General features: G+C 54.3%; 3 protein-coding genes across 3 annotated transcripts; 2 read left to right on the top strand and 1 right to left on the bottom strand.

Annotated features, from left to right (window-relative positions):
- Window positions 1-906: 906 nt before the first annotated feature.
- Window positions 907-4,128, top strand: CGCS363_v009476 (uncharacterized protein; the record flags this gene model as incomplete). Its single annotated transcript, XM_036641325.1, has 2 exons — window positions 907-1,169; window positions 1,503-4,128. 2 exons carry the CDS (start codon window positions 907-909, stop codon window positions 4,126-4,128), a joined length of 2,889 nt encoding a protein of 962 aa, XP_036493644.1.
- A 610-nt stretch (window positions 4,129-4,738) lies between these two features.
- Window positions 4,739-5,470, bottom strand: CGCS363_v009475 (6,7-dimethyl-8-ribityllumazine synthase; the record flags this gene model as incomplete). Its single annotated transcript, XM_036641324.1, has 2 exons — window positions 4,739-5,132; window positions 5,265-5,470. 2 exons carry the CDS (start codon window positions 5,468-5,470, stop codon window positions 4,739-4,741), a joined length of 600 nt encoding a protein of 199 aa, XP_036493643.1.
- An 814-nt stretch (window positions 5,471-6,284) lies between these two features.
- CGCS363_v009474 (PMS1 protein-like protein 1) lies at window positions 6,285-6,977 on the top strand (the record flags this gene model as incomplete). Its single annotated transcript, XM_036641323.1, has 1 exon — window positions 6,285-6,977. One exon carries the CDS (start codon window positions 6,285-6,287, stop codon window positions 6,975-6,977), a length of 693 nt encoding a protein of 230 aa, XP_036493642.1.
- Window positions 6,978-13,609: the final 6,632 nt, after the last annotated feature.

Genomic DNA, 13,609 nt, shown 5'->3' with positions numbered 1-13,609 from the left:
TTCTGGATGAGATCATACGCCTTTTGATTTTACGCCCTGGCATCGCATCGCATCGCTTCCTATCGCATCATCGCACACGCTCTTTGCGCGCAGTATAGACTAATATCCAACCCGTCACCGGCTCATCTCGTCCTGTCGCTCCGCCGACTCTTCGTTTCGTCTTTCGACCTGTGTTGGCTCGTTGCAGACCCCCTTCGGTAAGTCGTTGGCCCATTCCTCTCGTCATTCCTCATTCCACCACGGCTTTCAGCCCTCTAGCCCTTTGGACCACGACCCATTACATATTTGTCGTTTCCCCCTTTCGATTCGCGACAGTCAATCACGAAGCGCACGCGGGAGAATCAACCATTGTCGGGTCTGGTCCATCGCTAAGGCTGTCGGTGGCCACCCTGCCGAAATACCTACCACCTTCACTCCCCGTTTCCTGGGCCCACGCTGGGTCGCAGAGACAGAATTTCATCCGCATACACTCTCACAACACCTCTCTTGCCTCACCTCTATACATCCAATCCGGCAGAGCGAGACAATCAAGACAGGCGGACAGACATTCACAAGAACACAAGGCCCTTTGCATTCATAGCTGACACTTGGGTTCCTTCGCCCGCGCAGCATCTTCTCGCTTATCACCCTACCGTATCACGCTCCGCAGCGCCCACTGACACGAGCCACAACAAAGCCGACCCGAGTCTCAGCTTTTCTGTCGTCATCCCCTATCAGCTGACCCGCCTCGTATCGTGATTTATCCTATTTTATTTTTGTTGACAACGGTTCCGACTCCCAAGCGAGCGAAGGGCAACCACCCGAGGAGTTCCATCCTGAACGGCCCTCCGTTTCCTATCGACCCCCGCGTGTAAATGCGCGCCGATTAAAATCCCGCCGGGGATCTACGATTTGCCGTCGCTCTCTATGCCTAGATTCTCCGTCGCTTTTGGCAGGCGGCGATCGACCGTCAACTCCGAGGAGTTCCTCCAACATGGGCCGGTAACAACAGGGGAACAGCAGCAACAGCAATCCTCCTTCCGTGTACTGGAGAGAACCGAGGTTGGAGGCAATAAGTCGTTTGACGGCGGACACAGACTGCTCAAAGCGGCAACAACAGCGATTCCGCCCAAACACTACAACGACCTGTCTTTGGAGGACAACATGTTTGCAGACGTGAAGAACAATCGGTATGTGCATCCACCCCGTCTCCTTGCCCCATTCCATTTCCAGACACACATTCTCGGCCCTGGCAAGAAGCAACAAGGCGTGGGAGACAGAGAGAGAGCAGAAAGAAAAGAGTCCGAGCGAAGGAAAGGGAAGAGGGAAAGGAAAGAGAAGGGGACGAAAAAAATAATAGTCACTGTGCCTGGCATGCATTCAATAGCGGCATGTCTCGGACCCAGCGGTGAATTCCTGGGCTGTTGGCCATCGGCTGGTGGTCCTCTCTCTTCCCCCTAGTCTGCAATTCATTTCAGGGCCAAGGCAAGGATTGTGTCTAACGTCGACTGACTCAGCTTAAGGGGAAGTGGGTCATCCAATACCACGAAAACAACTTCGACAGACACCTCGTCGCGCCACAGCAACGTCTCGACCACACCGTCTTCGGCTGACCTCGGTGCCCAAGGCCCTCAGGAAGAATGGAGAAATTCGATTAAGAAATCTCATACCGATCTGCCGCCTCCTCCTCCAAAGCATAGTTCCGGCGGATTCCTCAGCAAAGCCGGCAGGACCTTTTCCTTTGGCGGTCAGAAGAAGAACCAAGCCTCCGTCTCTTCCGTTGACGAACATCCTCTGCCTCCGCCGCCCTTGCCCGCCCAGGTACTGGAGGACGACTCCAGCCGCAGACCTAGAGGCCTCACAGCTTCCACAGCCAGCACAGCCACTCCTCCTAAGCTTAGCGAGGAGGAATTTAACCTCAATTTTGGCAGTGACTTTGGTCATATGTTCAAGGGGTCCGGATTCGACAAAAGAGCTAGCCAAATGACGCTAAACGGAAACGACAAGTCCAACATGGGACCTCGCTCCCTCACCACCAACCGTGTCAACCAACCTCAACCTTCACCCATCAAGATTGACAAGTCCATCAAAGTTGAGGCCTCCCCTTACTCATGGAGCAGCCAGCACTCCAACGATAACCTTCTGCACGACGACAACATGTTTCGCTCCGGCCCCGGCTCTCCCACCAACACTGACCGCACATCCGTACCACCGCCACCAGTTCCTCGTCACGGCTCACCGCTGGCCTTCCGCAACAACGTACCGTCTGATATCGTGGAGGATGAAGACGCGAACTTGTTGAAGGACTCACTGGCTGCCAGCCGCTTCCTTGGCAACAGTCAACCCAGCAACCCGTCTCCACAAGGAAGGTTCCGCAGAAATGAAGACACATTCTCGACAGGATGGGATGAGACGGACAGTAAAAAGGAGGAGGAGAACATGTTTGAAAACAGCACGGCTCGCCCACCCAAGCCCACGCACCACTACAGCTCTGGCAGCGGCAGCAACCCGAGCCCGCCTCGAAACAAGGTCATGACTCCCGCCGAGTTCGAGAAATACCGCAAAGACAAGGAACGTCGGGACAGCGCCAGCGAAACCGTGAAGGCATCCAACGAAAGCCGAGATGACGATGACGACCAGTACGAAGATGATGAAGACGACATGGAGAAGGCGAAGTTGGCTGCCAAGCAGAGGAGGAAGCAGGAGGCGCACATGGCGGTCTATCGACAACAAATGATGAAGGTGACTGGCGAGCAGCCAAACCTTCCATCCGAACATGCTGCTCGTCCCAGCCTGTCAATGTCCCTCAGCACCCCCAACCTCGCCATTCCCCCGGGCCCCTTGACCGGCAGATCAGACGCATCCGAAGAGGAGGACGAAGAAGTGCCACTCGCCATCTTGGCCGCCCACGGGTTCCCGAACAAGAACAAGCCACCCACTCGCCTCATGAACATGGCATCGAACCCTGACCTGAGATCTTCGGTCCAGTCTCAGCCCCCTCAGCCTCAGCGCCCCGGGTCAAGCATGGGTGAGGGCACCGGTCCAAGAGGAACTAGCGGTGGCCATCTCCCCGCCTTTGCACGGAAGCTGCCACAGGATCCTTTCCTGGGTGCCGGCCTGATCAACGCACCCCCACGCGAATCTCTGACTTTCGGTGGTGGCTCGCCGGCTCCTGGCACGGCCCCGGCTGTTCCCATGGGCGGCCTTGTTGGAGTTATTGCCAGCGAGGAGCGTTCCCGGGCCCTGCGTAGAGGCAGTCCCAACATTGAGGCACAAAATGTCAATCCTTTCACTGGTGCCCCGGTCGACCCTGCCGCAGCAGTCCCGCCGCAGATGATGTACAGCAACATGAATGGTATGAACGGCGGCATGGGCCAGATGGGTGGCATGGGCATGGGCGGAATGCCCCAAATGCAGCAGATGCCTCAAATGCCCCAGATGCCCCAGATGCCCCAGATGATGCTCACTCCAGGAGACCAGGCCCAGATCCAAATGACTCAGCAGATGCAGCAGTTTATGCAGATGCAGATGCAGTTCATGCAGATGATGGCTACGCCAAACCAGATGAACATGAACAATGGCATGGCGAGGCCGATGAGCCATGTCATGACGCCGTCGATGAACGACAGCCAGCGACAGTCCTACTTTGGCGACTCTATGCTCGAGCCCCCCGGACTCGATTCCCGCTCCAGAACCATGAGCATGGTGCAACCCAGCTCGGCTTCGTGGATCCAACCCGGAGGTGGCTACACCCCATCCATTCACGGAGGCATGGGCGGCGGCGGCGGGTATGCGCCCAGCATTCACGCCCCAGGCCTTGGGTATGCCCCCTCGATAGCACCCTCGGAGCGAAGCAACGTGGGCTTACCAGGGCGTTACAGACCAGTGACGCAGGCTCCCGCACCCTTGGACTCAGGTCGGCGCATGTCCGTAATGTCGGGCGCTAGGGGCTGGGACGAACCGCCCAAGGTGATGCAGCACCAGCAACACCAGCAGGAGAACAAGACCACGCTGCAGAAGTCGAGCAGCAACTCTGACGATGATGACGAGGAAGGATGGGCCGCCATGAAGGCCAAGAAGGAGAAGAAGCGCTCTCTGTGGAAGACGAAGAAGAGCATTGGCAGCGAAATCGGAGCTTTAATTTCGTAACGGACATGGGGAAATGCAAGAGAAAAAGAAGGACGAGACCGAGGCTTCATGCGTGGGAGCATGGAAAAACAAAAAGACTGGACATATAAGACATAACCGCAAGCCACGCTCCTCACACGGGACTGTGTCTAGGGTTTTGCCATTTTTGAGAGGTGTGAGCCTCTCGAGACACACCTTACCCTTGTGTATACTTTTTAAGGGATCATCTTTTTCAGGCGTCGTTGTGGGAGTGAAAGAGCAGATGGAACGGCTCGGATTGTTCAATACTCAAAGTCATGATAGACAGCTCTTGGTGCAATAATCTAGTAATGTTGGAGAAACCCCGAGGCACATATCTCTTCTCGATCGCGTGTCTCAATCCAGTCGGCGCCGTCTATGATTGATGCCACGTCCCCGTCAATCAGATCGAAGTGAGGTAGCAATATTTCTCTTGGCCTAACAGGTAATGTGTTGGGTGAATTTCTGCCCATGATGTGTGGTAGCGAATACCCTTTTTGGCAATTTGTGCCTTGTTTTTTCCTCCTCTTTTTTTTCTCTTCTTCCTAAGCTGGTATCCGTCGTCTACAATAGTGTCCGCTCAAAGATGTGCATGCAACAAAAAGAGCCAGACTTACTCAATCTTGCCCGCGGTCCAAGCCTTACGCTTGACACCCAACTCGACCGCAGCAAGACCCCAATCCTCGCCGTGATTGTGGCCACCGGAAGTGATACCAGCGCGGGCCTGGGCCTGCTCGTCGTTCAGGACGGTGAGAACGCCAAAGATGACGGGTACACCGGTGTCGAGCTGTACGCGCATAAGGCCGTGAGACACAGCGTCGGCGATGTACTCGAAATGCATGGTCTCGCCCTTGATGAGGACGCCGACGGCGATGATGGCGTCGAAGGGGCCGCCTGATGTTTCGGTGGGGAGTGAAGTCAGGTCTGTGGTTGAGGCGCCGAGGAGGTCACCGGCGGAGGAACCGGAGCCAGCTTGGGCTGACTGGACTTGGGAGGCGGAGAAAAGCCTTGAGGGAAGAAGCATATCAGCGGCAGGCCCTATTGGGTTGGACAATGTTTTCGCACATACATTTCGCGCAGGCTCAATGTGACCGAAGAGGGATCCTTGGGTAGGGGAGGGGGCAAGGGCTTGAGCTTACCTCTGCACAGCGAAGGGGAGCTCCCAGGATCCCGGGACAGACTGAACGACGATGTTGGACTCCTTGACACCGCAGCCGAGCAGCTTCTCCTTGGCGCCCTGAACGAGGGGCTCGATGATGGTCGGGTTCCAGCGGGCGTGGACAATACCGATGCGCAGGGCGCTGCCGTCATGCTCCTGGGGGGACGGTCCCTTGATGCCGGACATTTTGATCAGGAGGTGTTCGAGAAGATGAGTTTAAGAGATGCTGTGGGTATAGTATGCAGGCAGGTGTGGTGGTGGTGGTGGTGGTGGTGGTGTTCAAGTCGAATGTACCGGATTGCGTGGTTAAGAGAAGGAAGCAAGGTAGCTTCTATGGCGGGGTGGATGATGCGAAAGGGAGGGGTGATGACAGCTGGGAGCTACCGACGTCTGGGTGCTTATGAAATGGGCGGGCCGGCTGACTGCTCGGTGTTCGGGTGCGTGCTCTCAGGGCGGGAGGGAACAAGAAGGCGGAACGGGACCTTGCGATGCGGGGCATGCGGTTTGAGGTGTTGCGTGCCTGGGAAGAAACAGCTGCGGGGCTTTGGCGCTCTCTTGGATCTTGCTAGGTGTGAACCCTGCAGCAAGGAAACACGCGCAGCAAGGGAGCTGCAAGCTGCATCCGTCTCCAGCGGGATGGGAAGTCAGGTCAGGCCGCGGGTATCCCGGCTGCTGCCAGGTGCAGAGGCTTGAAGTTGGCAGTGCCCATTCGCCATTTCCATTCTTGGAAAGAGGACTCGACTTGCTTCACTTACATGGTTCCTGCCTTTCCCTCTTCTTTCCCCTCCCTCCTAATGCCCTCTCTCTGGGTCAACTGCATAAACTCCAATGCTTCACTGCAATTGATCTTTTCACTTATCGTGCATCTCCCAGGCGCGATCTGCGATCGAAAACCCTGGCTTTCACAATACCAATCGAGAGCGAACCCGCCTGGGGTTAGCTTCTCGTCCATGTACACCATTTCGATCAATTAGACCTCTCTCCTTCGTTTTTGATCACCATGCCAATTACTCGGCTTCCTCTGACGACTGTACGCCGTCTAGGCTCTTCCGTTGTCATCGTGACCCCTGTATCGCTCGTCAAGGAGCTCGTTGACAACTCCATCGACGCCGGCGCAACTAGCATCGAAATCACCGTCTCGGCCAATGCCGTCGACAAGATCCAGGTCCGAGATAATGGACTTGGTATCGATTCCGAAGACTTCGATGCCCTTGGCCGGCGATCACACACCAGCAAGCTTCGGACTTTTGAGGAGCTTCAGTCCAAGAGCGGCCAGACGCTTGGGTTCCGTGGCGACGCACTCGCGGGCACAAACATCATGTCGAAACTCACCATCACAACCAGGACGGCCGAGGATCCTGTTGCGAACCTTCTCACGCTCAATCCTAATGGGGGAGGAATCTTGGCCCAGAAGCCCGTTGCCGGTCCCGTTGGAACGACAGTCGACGCCTCCGATATCTTTGCCGGGTTTCCTGTTCGGCGGCAGCAGGCTATCAAGGAAAGCAAGAGAGCCCACAGCCAGATCAAGGAATTGCTTTTCACATATGCTCTGACAAGACCTCGGATCAGACTCTCGTTGAAGATTCAAAGCAATCACAAACTCTCTTGGTCTTATGCTCCCACTGCTGGGGCCGATGTCAGGGAGGCAGTTCTCCAAGTCTTCGGCAACGAGCTCGTTTCTCAATGTGTCTAGAAGACATATAGTGGCAACACTTTGGAGGGTGGGGCGACGCGGAGCAGGCCAGACACTCCGGCCTCTATTCTCCGCCTTGAGGCTTTCATGCCGAAGCCCGACGCGAAACCAGCTGCGATAGCGGGAAAAGGATACTTCATCTCGGTTGATGCTCGTCCCATGGCCACCGCCAGAGGTACCATGAAGAAGCTCGTTGGGATATACAAACAGCATTTACGCAAGCATGTCGGGGCTTCACTAGAGAACCTCAAGACTCCATTCATCAGACTCAACATTGAGTGTATACTTGGCAGCTACGACCCGAACGTGGCCACGAACAAAGACGAGGTTCTCTTTGCGAACGAGCCGAAGCTTTTGGAGTTGTTTGAAGACATGTGCCAGGATTTGTATCAGAACTGCGATGGTCAGGCGGACATACCCGAGCAAAATGTTGTAGTTGAGTCATCAAGCTCTGGCCAGCGTGGTATGGAATTAATCTCGCACAATGAAAAAGAAGTATGATTGCTAATTCAGAGACGGCTATCAGGACATCTGTACAACCTAGAGGTCACACCCGCTGAGAAGGCCAGCGATATCATTAACAGACAGCTCGCAAGTCCCCCTTCAGACAGGACTTCTGCGGTTGGAAGTTCTGCCGCGTTTGTCAACAAAGCAGGCGGCTATCATGACCATCCAGACAGAAGTGCCTTGAAGTATACCACTCACCTAGCGGATGACACTCTATCCTTGGCCAATGAGAAGGCGTCTCAAACCAACAGCAGCGAGGCACAGATATCACGGCAAGATTCTCTAGAATCCTCTAGTGATTCTGGGCTGACTCAGTCTTTCCTCCGGTCGAGTTGGGACGTCGACATGGCAAGAAGTAACACTGCGAGCCCAGTGGAAGATACACAAGAAATATCTCTCAATCCACTGCTCTCAGACATTTCCGAGCTCCTGAGGTCGCAGAGAATGGAGCAAAGCCAGCGGGAGAAGCCAAACCCGTGGTCTCTAGCCAAAAAAGCAGCGAAGAAAAGTGGAGGGATTCATAGCGACCATTCGAAAAATTCGGCCGACATTGAGCAGAGTGAAGACAACACCACTGCCCCGGTCCTCAAAGAGTCGACTCACATCCCTAACGTTGAGAATGTCGTGCATGAGACGGAGAGCATGACCAAGCTGGTTCCCGAAGACCGAGAAAATGCCCTTGGTCAACTTTCTCAACGCCACCAGGCACTTGCTATGCAGAGGGAACATGCACATGAGGCAGATGACTTTGAGTCGTCCGGGTTGAGAACGTTCGATGCCCCACATGGTTTTCCGCAGGACCCAAGCCACACAGGCGCGCCGAGAATTCTGGGAGATGAAGAGCAATTCCAGCGACCCGGACTGAGACACGAATTCGATGATCTTCCAGACGATATTGCGAGGGATTTGGGTTTACACCGGCGCCGCGCACAAACACCACATCCACCTACGATTCGTGGCCAAGACAATCTCTTTGGAACTCCTCCGTCTTCTTCGAGCCCTCTGCACAAGCCATTTCGTGTACCTGCCCGCGCAGAGGTCGGTAGACAAGAACGAAGCTCTGCTCGAAGTAACCGGCCTCGATGTGCTCAAGGACAACCAAGCGTTGGGGATCGCAAGAGGAATGGACTTAACCAAAGCAAGCTTGCTTTCAATGCCACCAAGAGCTTGAAAAACTCACAGCCCGGAGAGTTCCAACACGCCGCTGCAGGTTGTAGTTCTAATGGAGATTTCGATGATAATTATGATGCTGTACCAGAGATCACCTGGCATTTGCGGCATAACAGCCCCAGTCCAACAGAGAGGGACATTGCTGATGCCATTGAAAGGTTGAACGCTCTTCGTCCCAGGTCCCACAGCATCATTCACAAGGACTTGGACCTTTCTGTCAGCCCGAGTCCCGCAGAGAGAGACATTGGCAGTGCTGCATCAAGGATGAAGATTCTACGCCATCAGAAAGACGCTTTCGAACCCCCAATCGAAGATACGACGTTCGAGGAAAGAGGGAGACCCCTTACCCGAGGGTTGACAACAACCACGTTGGAGATATCACCGCGTGGATATCTGAGGAAGAGACTGGCATCGAGGTCTAGGTCAAGGAACAAGACTCACAAGAGGATGAAGTCTGATTTGCTGCCCTTTGAAAGACCCTCCGAAGAGTTATACTTGCAGTTGAAATCTCTCATGATCGATCTAACCCAACTGCGAAAACAGGCCACCAAAGCTTTCGCTTGGGATCTGTATGTCTCCAGGGACAAACCAGAGTCGCCGGCATTTGATCTAGAGCCGGCAGAAATGGATGATATAAGTAACAGACTTCAGGAGATCGTGGGTGAATGGGCGTTTGACAAGTATGCAGTGGAGCTCGACCTCGAAATTAACCTGGGCGATTTGCTTTGGGGGGATGCATAGAATGGCTGTTTGACGATGATTTTCATGGAACACGTGCGTCGGACGGAAATATTGCACGGAATAAATTGTTCGATGCGTACTGGTAGAGTTGCAAGTCCCCTTATATAAGGGGCAGACAGATAGCATGCCAAATTAGAGCTACCGTACTTTATATGCCTATTGTGAGGTTATCCCTTGGCCGCATGTTAAATGCATTTTTTGTAGGTTGAAGGGTTTCAACAATGTCGTCGTCGCGTTTTCTCTGTTCTTACACTTCCCCATGAGGTGGGTTGGCCCACTGCTGTTCAAATACATTTCAATACGCGCGACATGTGAACCATGGTGCATTCAGTTCGACTCGACCAATGGAATCATACAGAGGAAGGATCTACGTGCAGACACTCACACTAAAAACACTTGACAGTCGATATTTGCGCACCGGTTTACCGACCCGCTCCGGACGACCAGGACGACAGCACTCAGCAAGACAGCACAGATACTCACTCCACAGAGAATCGTGGCCACATGTGAATGGGCATATACAGCCGCAAGTGAAACCACAGTACGCCAGCGGGAGTCACGTGTCACCGCCTGGAGAGCAGGAGCTAAGATTGGCAACATGCATCGGCCCAGTAACACGCTCGCACGCCATCTCCGCGTTGCCGTATCGTATTCCCACGGCTTGCTGCATGCCGTTCATGTACTGCCACCAAGTGTAAAGGTCAAGCCAAGTTAGCGACCCGTGACGCATTTCTTAAGACTGGCAGAAGGTAGGGGTTTTGGAGAGTGCGCATCGTATTTACGATGATGACCCGCGTGGATAATTCCGCCGAGGGGCGCAGTAGCCAAAGAGCTCCTTCTCTGCGTTACTCTGGAGCCTGGATCTCCAATAGCGGCGCGTAACCGGCCCCTGGGAGACAAAGCCTGTGGCCGGGCGATGTGGCTTGCCGGAACGGCGTATGTGAGAGGGGCCGGTGGTGTGGGATCCGTATTCTTCTGGGACTCTTCTCTGGCGTTCTTACTGACTTAAACCTTTTCGAGAGTAGAGGCTGGCCATGGGAAGGAAGACACCGGTAGAAACGGCTTTGCATATGTGTTGGATAATAACGCGTGGTGCTCTTTTTCTTCTTCTTCTTCTTCTTCTTTTTTTTTTTTTTTATTAATTAATTTAATTTAATTTATTTATTTATTGTTCCTTCTGACGTGCCCATCTTGCGTCGTCGTCGGAACCCCCATGTGAGTTAAAAGGCGTCACACCTTTGGCGGGCACGCAGGGCATCGAATCATCAGTTGAGAAAATAAAGTCCATATGTGGACATGGGTAGACGTTTCCAACGACATCTTAATAGGGCGACCATGGACTACGGAACATCGCTCGGCATTCGGCTCCGTGTATGCGAATGGAACTTGACTCGGTCATGGATTGTTGCTGTTGGTTTCCCTGCTCCGATTTCGTCATTTGGCTTGCGGGGCAACTGCAACCATGAGAAATGGTTAAAAGGGATGGACCATAATTGTAATCGTAAGTAAGGTGATATTCTCCACCTAGACTGAGATGAAGGGATCAAATGTTACTCTCCCACGGCAATCGTCACTGGGGACGGGGGGACGACATTGGGGAAGATGGAGGTCTGTCGGGCGGGGCGGCTGTACATCAGTTATTGAGTTCATAGTTCAAGAATCATATGCGTGCGTGCGTCCTATCCTAGGACGACAATAGGACTACGTACGAATAGCAATGACGGGCATGCGCGGGGAAGACTTCCGCGACCCTGCAGTGCCGGCGGAGTTCCATTTGACGCTGAAAATAGCCGGCTAAGGCAGGGACTTGAGCGAGAGCTGACACGGGGATTGGGTTGTGCTGGGAGAGCGGTTCGTATTACTGATGTGAAGGTCGGCTAGGAATAAGATCCTTAGGTACTCTGGTATGTCTCTTGCTGTGGATGCCGGTGAGGTGATTGGGTGAGACAGCGAGTTCGCTATCAACGTGGGATGATGACAGGAGATGTCTCCTGAGGCACGGCGTATGTCCACTGGCTGGAGCTGGACGGGCCCTTTTGTCCTCCGGGAGACTGTGCAGACTACGTAAAATGGTTGTTGCAACGATACCTACGCGAGAAGCGTAATTCAACGTGGAATGCTGTCGGTGTAAACCAGGCACTTGATACGTAGTTTGAGCACATTGGTTGCCGGGGCCTGGGTTCGTATGGATGAGGTGCCCAGCTGTGCGGATGGGGGTATAACAAAGCTGGTATTATACATGGAGAATCTGGCAATCACAATTGAATGCTGATGCATGTCGGCGCCTGTTTCTGGGTCTTTGCACACATTGACGCGGGGCGGTCGATCACTTTGCGACGCCATCGCGGCTTGGTGGCCGGGTGCCTTGGAAGAAGTCTCAAAAAAAAAAAAAAAAAAAAAAAAAAAAAAAAAAGGGGGCATGTCCTCGGGAGCAGGGCGATCTCGATGCGGGACTATCGCGGTTGCCATTACTACCTGCTACATGGTTAATTGCTATTGCTGTCACTGCCGCTGCGGTGTTTTGTCATGGCACCGGACAACAAAAAAAAAGATGACTGATGAGTGGTGGCCGGGGTTTCGTCTGAAGTCGTCATAGTTGTCCTGCCACCGTCTGGTTCAGCTGTGATCCCGGCAAGTGCTGGTCCATGCGCGCTGGTCCTCATATCCCTTCGATTGGAGACTGCGCGATGCGCAGTTGGTATCCCAAGACCAAGGTCCTTTAGAATAACTTAGACGACGGTTCGTTGGGTAAGGCGTGGGCGTGATAGCCGCGCACACTTGGGGGAGTCTGGCGTACTCGCCATATGAGACACGGCCGGTACAGGTGCATTGCGATGGCATTAAGCGTTATCTTAGCCAGAGACAAGAGTCTCAGTTTCGGGTCTCACACCAGCTGGCGAGAGTGGTACGAATGGGAATCTGCGTACTTGCCTCTTCCTGGAGCATGATGCGGAATACGGGTGCTTCCCAGCGGCACGTCATAGAGTGCCAGTGCTGGGGGTTCTTAGACGGGCATAGGTACCTACCTACCTTTAGCCAATTTGAGCAAATGACCCTTTTTTTTCCCCCTTCCCCCCTTCTCTTCTTGCCATGCGTCCATCCCGCCCCAGCAGTCGGGCCCTCTTCAATGTTACGCCGTCCCCCGGACAGTCTGCACTGACAGACGGCCGTGGGTAGGTACGGATACCTAGGTTAACGACAAGACCAAAAGAAGGGGTCTAGTCCGCAGAGCAAGTGTCGACAACACTAGGCCTGACCTGATGCTGGTTGAGGAATTCTTACCTGACATGACCTGAATTGAAATGGACCAGACGGGCAACGACGGGGCTCGGCTGCGCCTTACTGAGTGGAGACCGCATATCTGACGGGGGGGTAACGAGCGTCCAACCGGCAACTTTGGACTCGGCCGGGGGTCCCTTGGACCAGTGGCTTTTCTGTCCAGGGGGCGGGGAGCAGTGAGAGAAGGACGTGGGCGAAGGAAGTGGAGGACGGTGCTGCGCTGGTGAGCAGGCAACAGCAGATTCCATCCATCGCGGCGTACCTTACCTTACCTTAGGTAAGGTAAAATAAGGGTACCTCCTGGCAATCCAATGGCCTCGCGCCAGCGCACTGATCGGTTCTCAGTGTCGGAGGGGATGCTGGTCCATGCCCTGTCCTTCCCGTCTGCACCGAGGAGGAGGGAGCTGCGGAGACCCAAAGAAGGAGGACTTGACAAAGGACGAGGGATCCAAAGAGACCGACCAGACTGGTGTGGACGGGATGCTCAGCCACTGGGGGGGCCTTGGAGTGGTTTCGTTTCCGCGACGCAACTTTCTGGGCCAACGATCCGCTACTCGCTAGGTGTTCGTAGGTAACTTACCTCACCTTACCTTAGCTGGTGCTGCGGTGCACAGCACAACACACGCCTGGCAGCACAGCACACGGCACCCTGGCGTTGGCGTAGGTTGGCATTGGCAGGGGATGGGCATGGGGATACTTTTTGTTACCTACCTTAGCTGCTGTCTTCCCGTTTCCCTACCTTTACCCATCTTTTGCCCGTCTGCCTTCCTTGCATCTCGCCCACCCACCTACCTAACCTAAGGTACCTTACCTATTCGTACCCGCGCAACATCATCCCGTCCAATCTTTCCTGGCTGCGCTTGCGTCTGCACCACCACCACCACCACCACACCTCGCTTTACTCAGTCAGACACTCTCACACACCCGTCTGGCGT

This window comes from Colletotrichum siamense (assembly GCF_013390195.1).
Source record: "Colletotrichum siamense strain Cg363 chromosome Unknown KSG_Cg363_contig06, whole genome shotgun sequence".
NCBI classification, from domain to species: domain Eukaryota; kingdom Fungi; phylum Ascomycota; class Sordariomycetes; order Glomerellales; family Glomerellaceae; genus Colletotrichum; species Colletotrichum siamense.
Note: the sequence above shows the minus strand (reverse complement) of the source record. Positions and strands in the feature narration are given on the sequence as shown.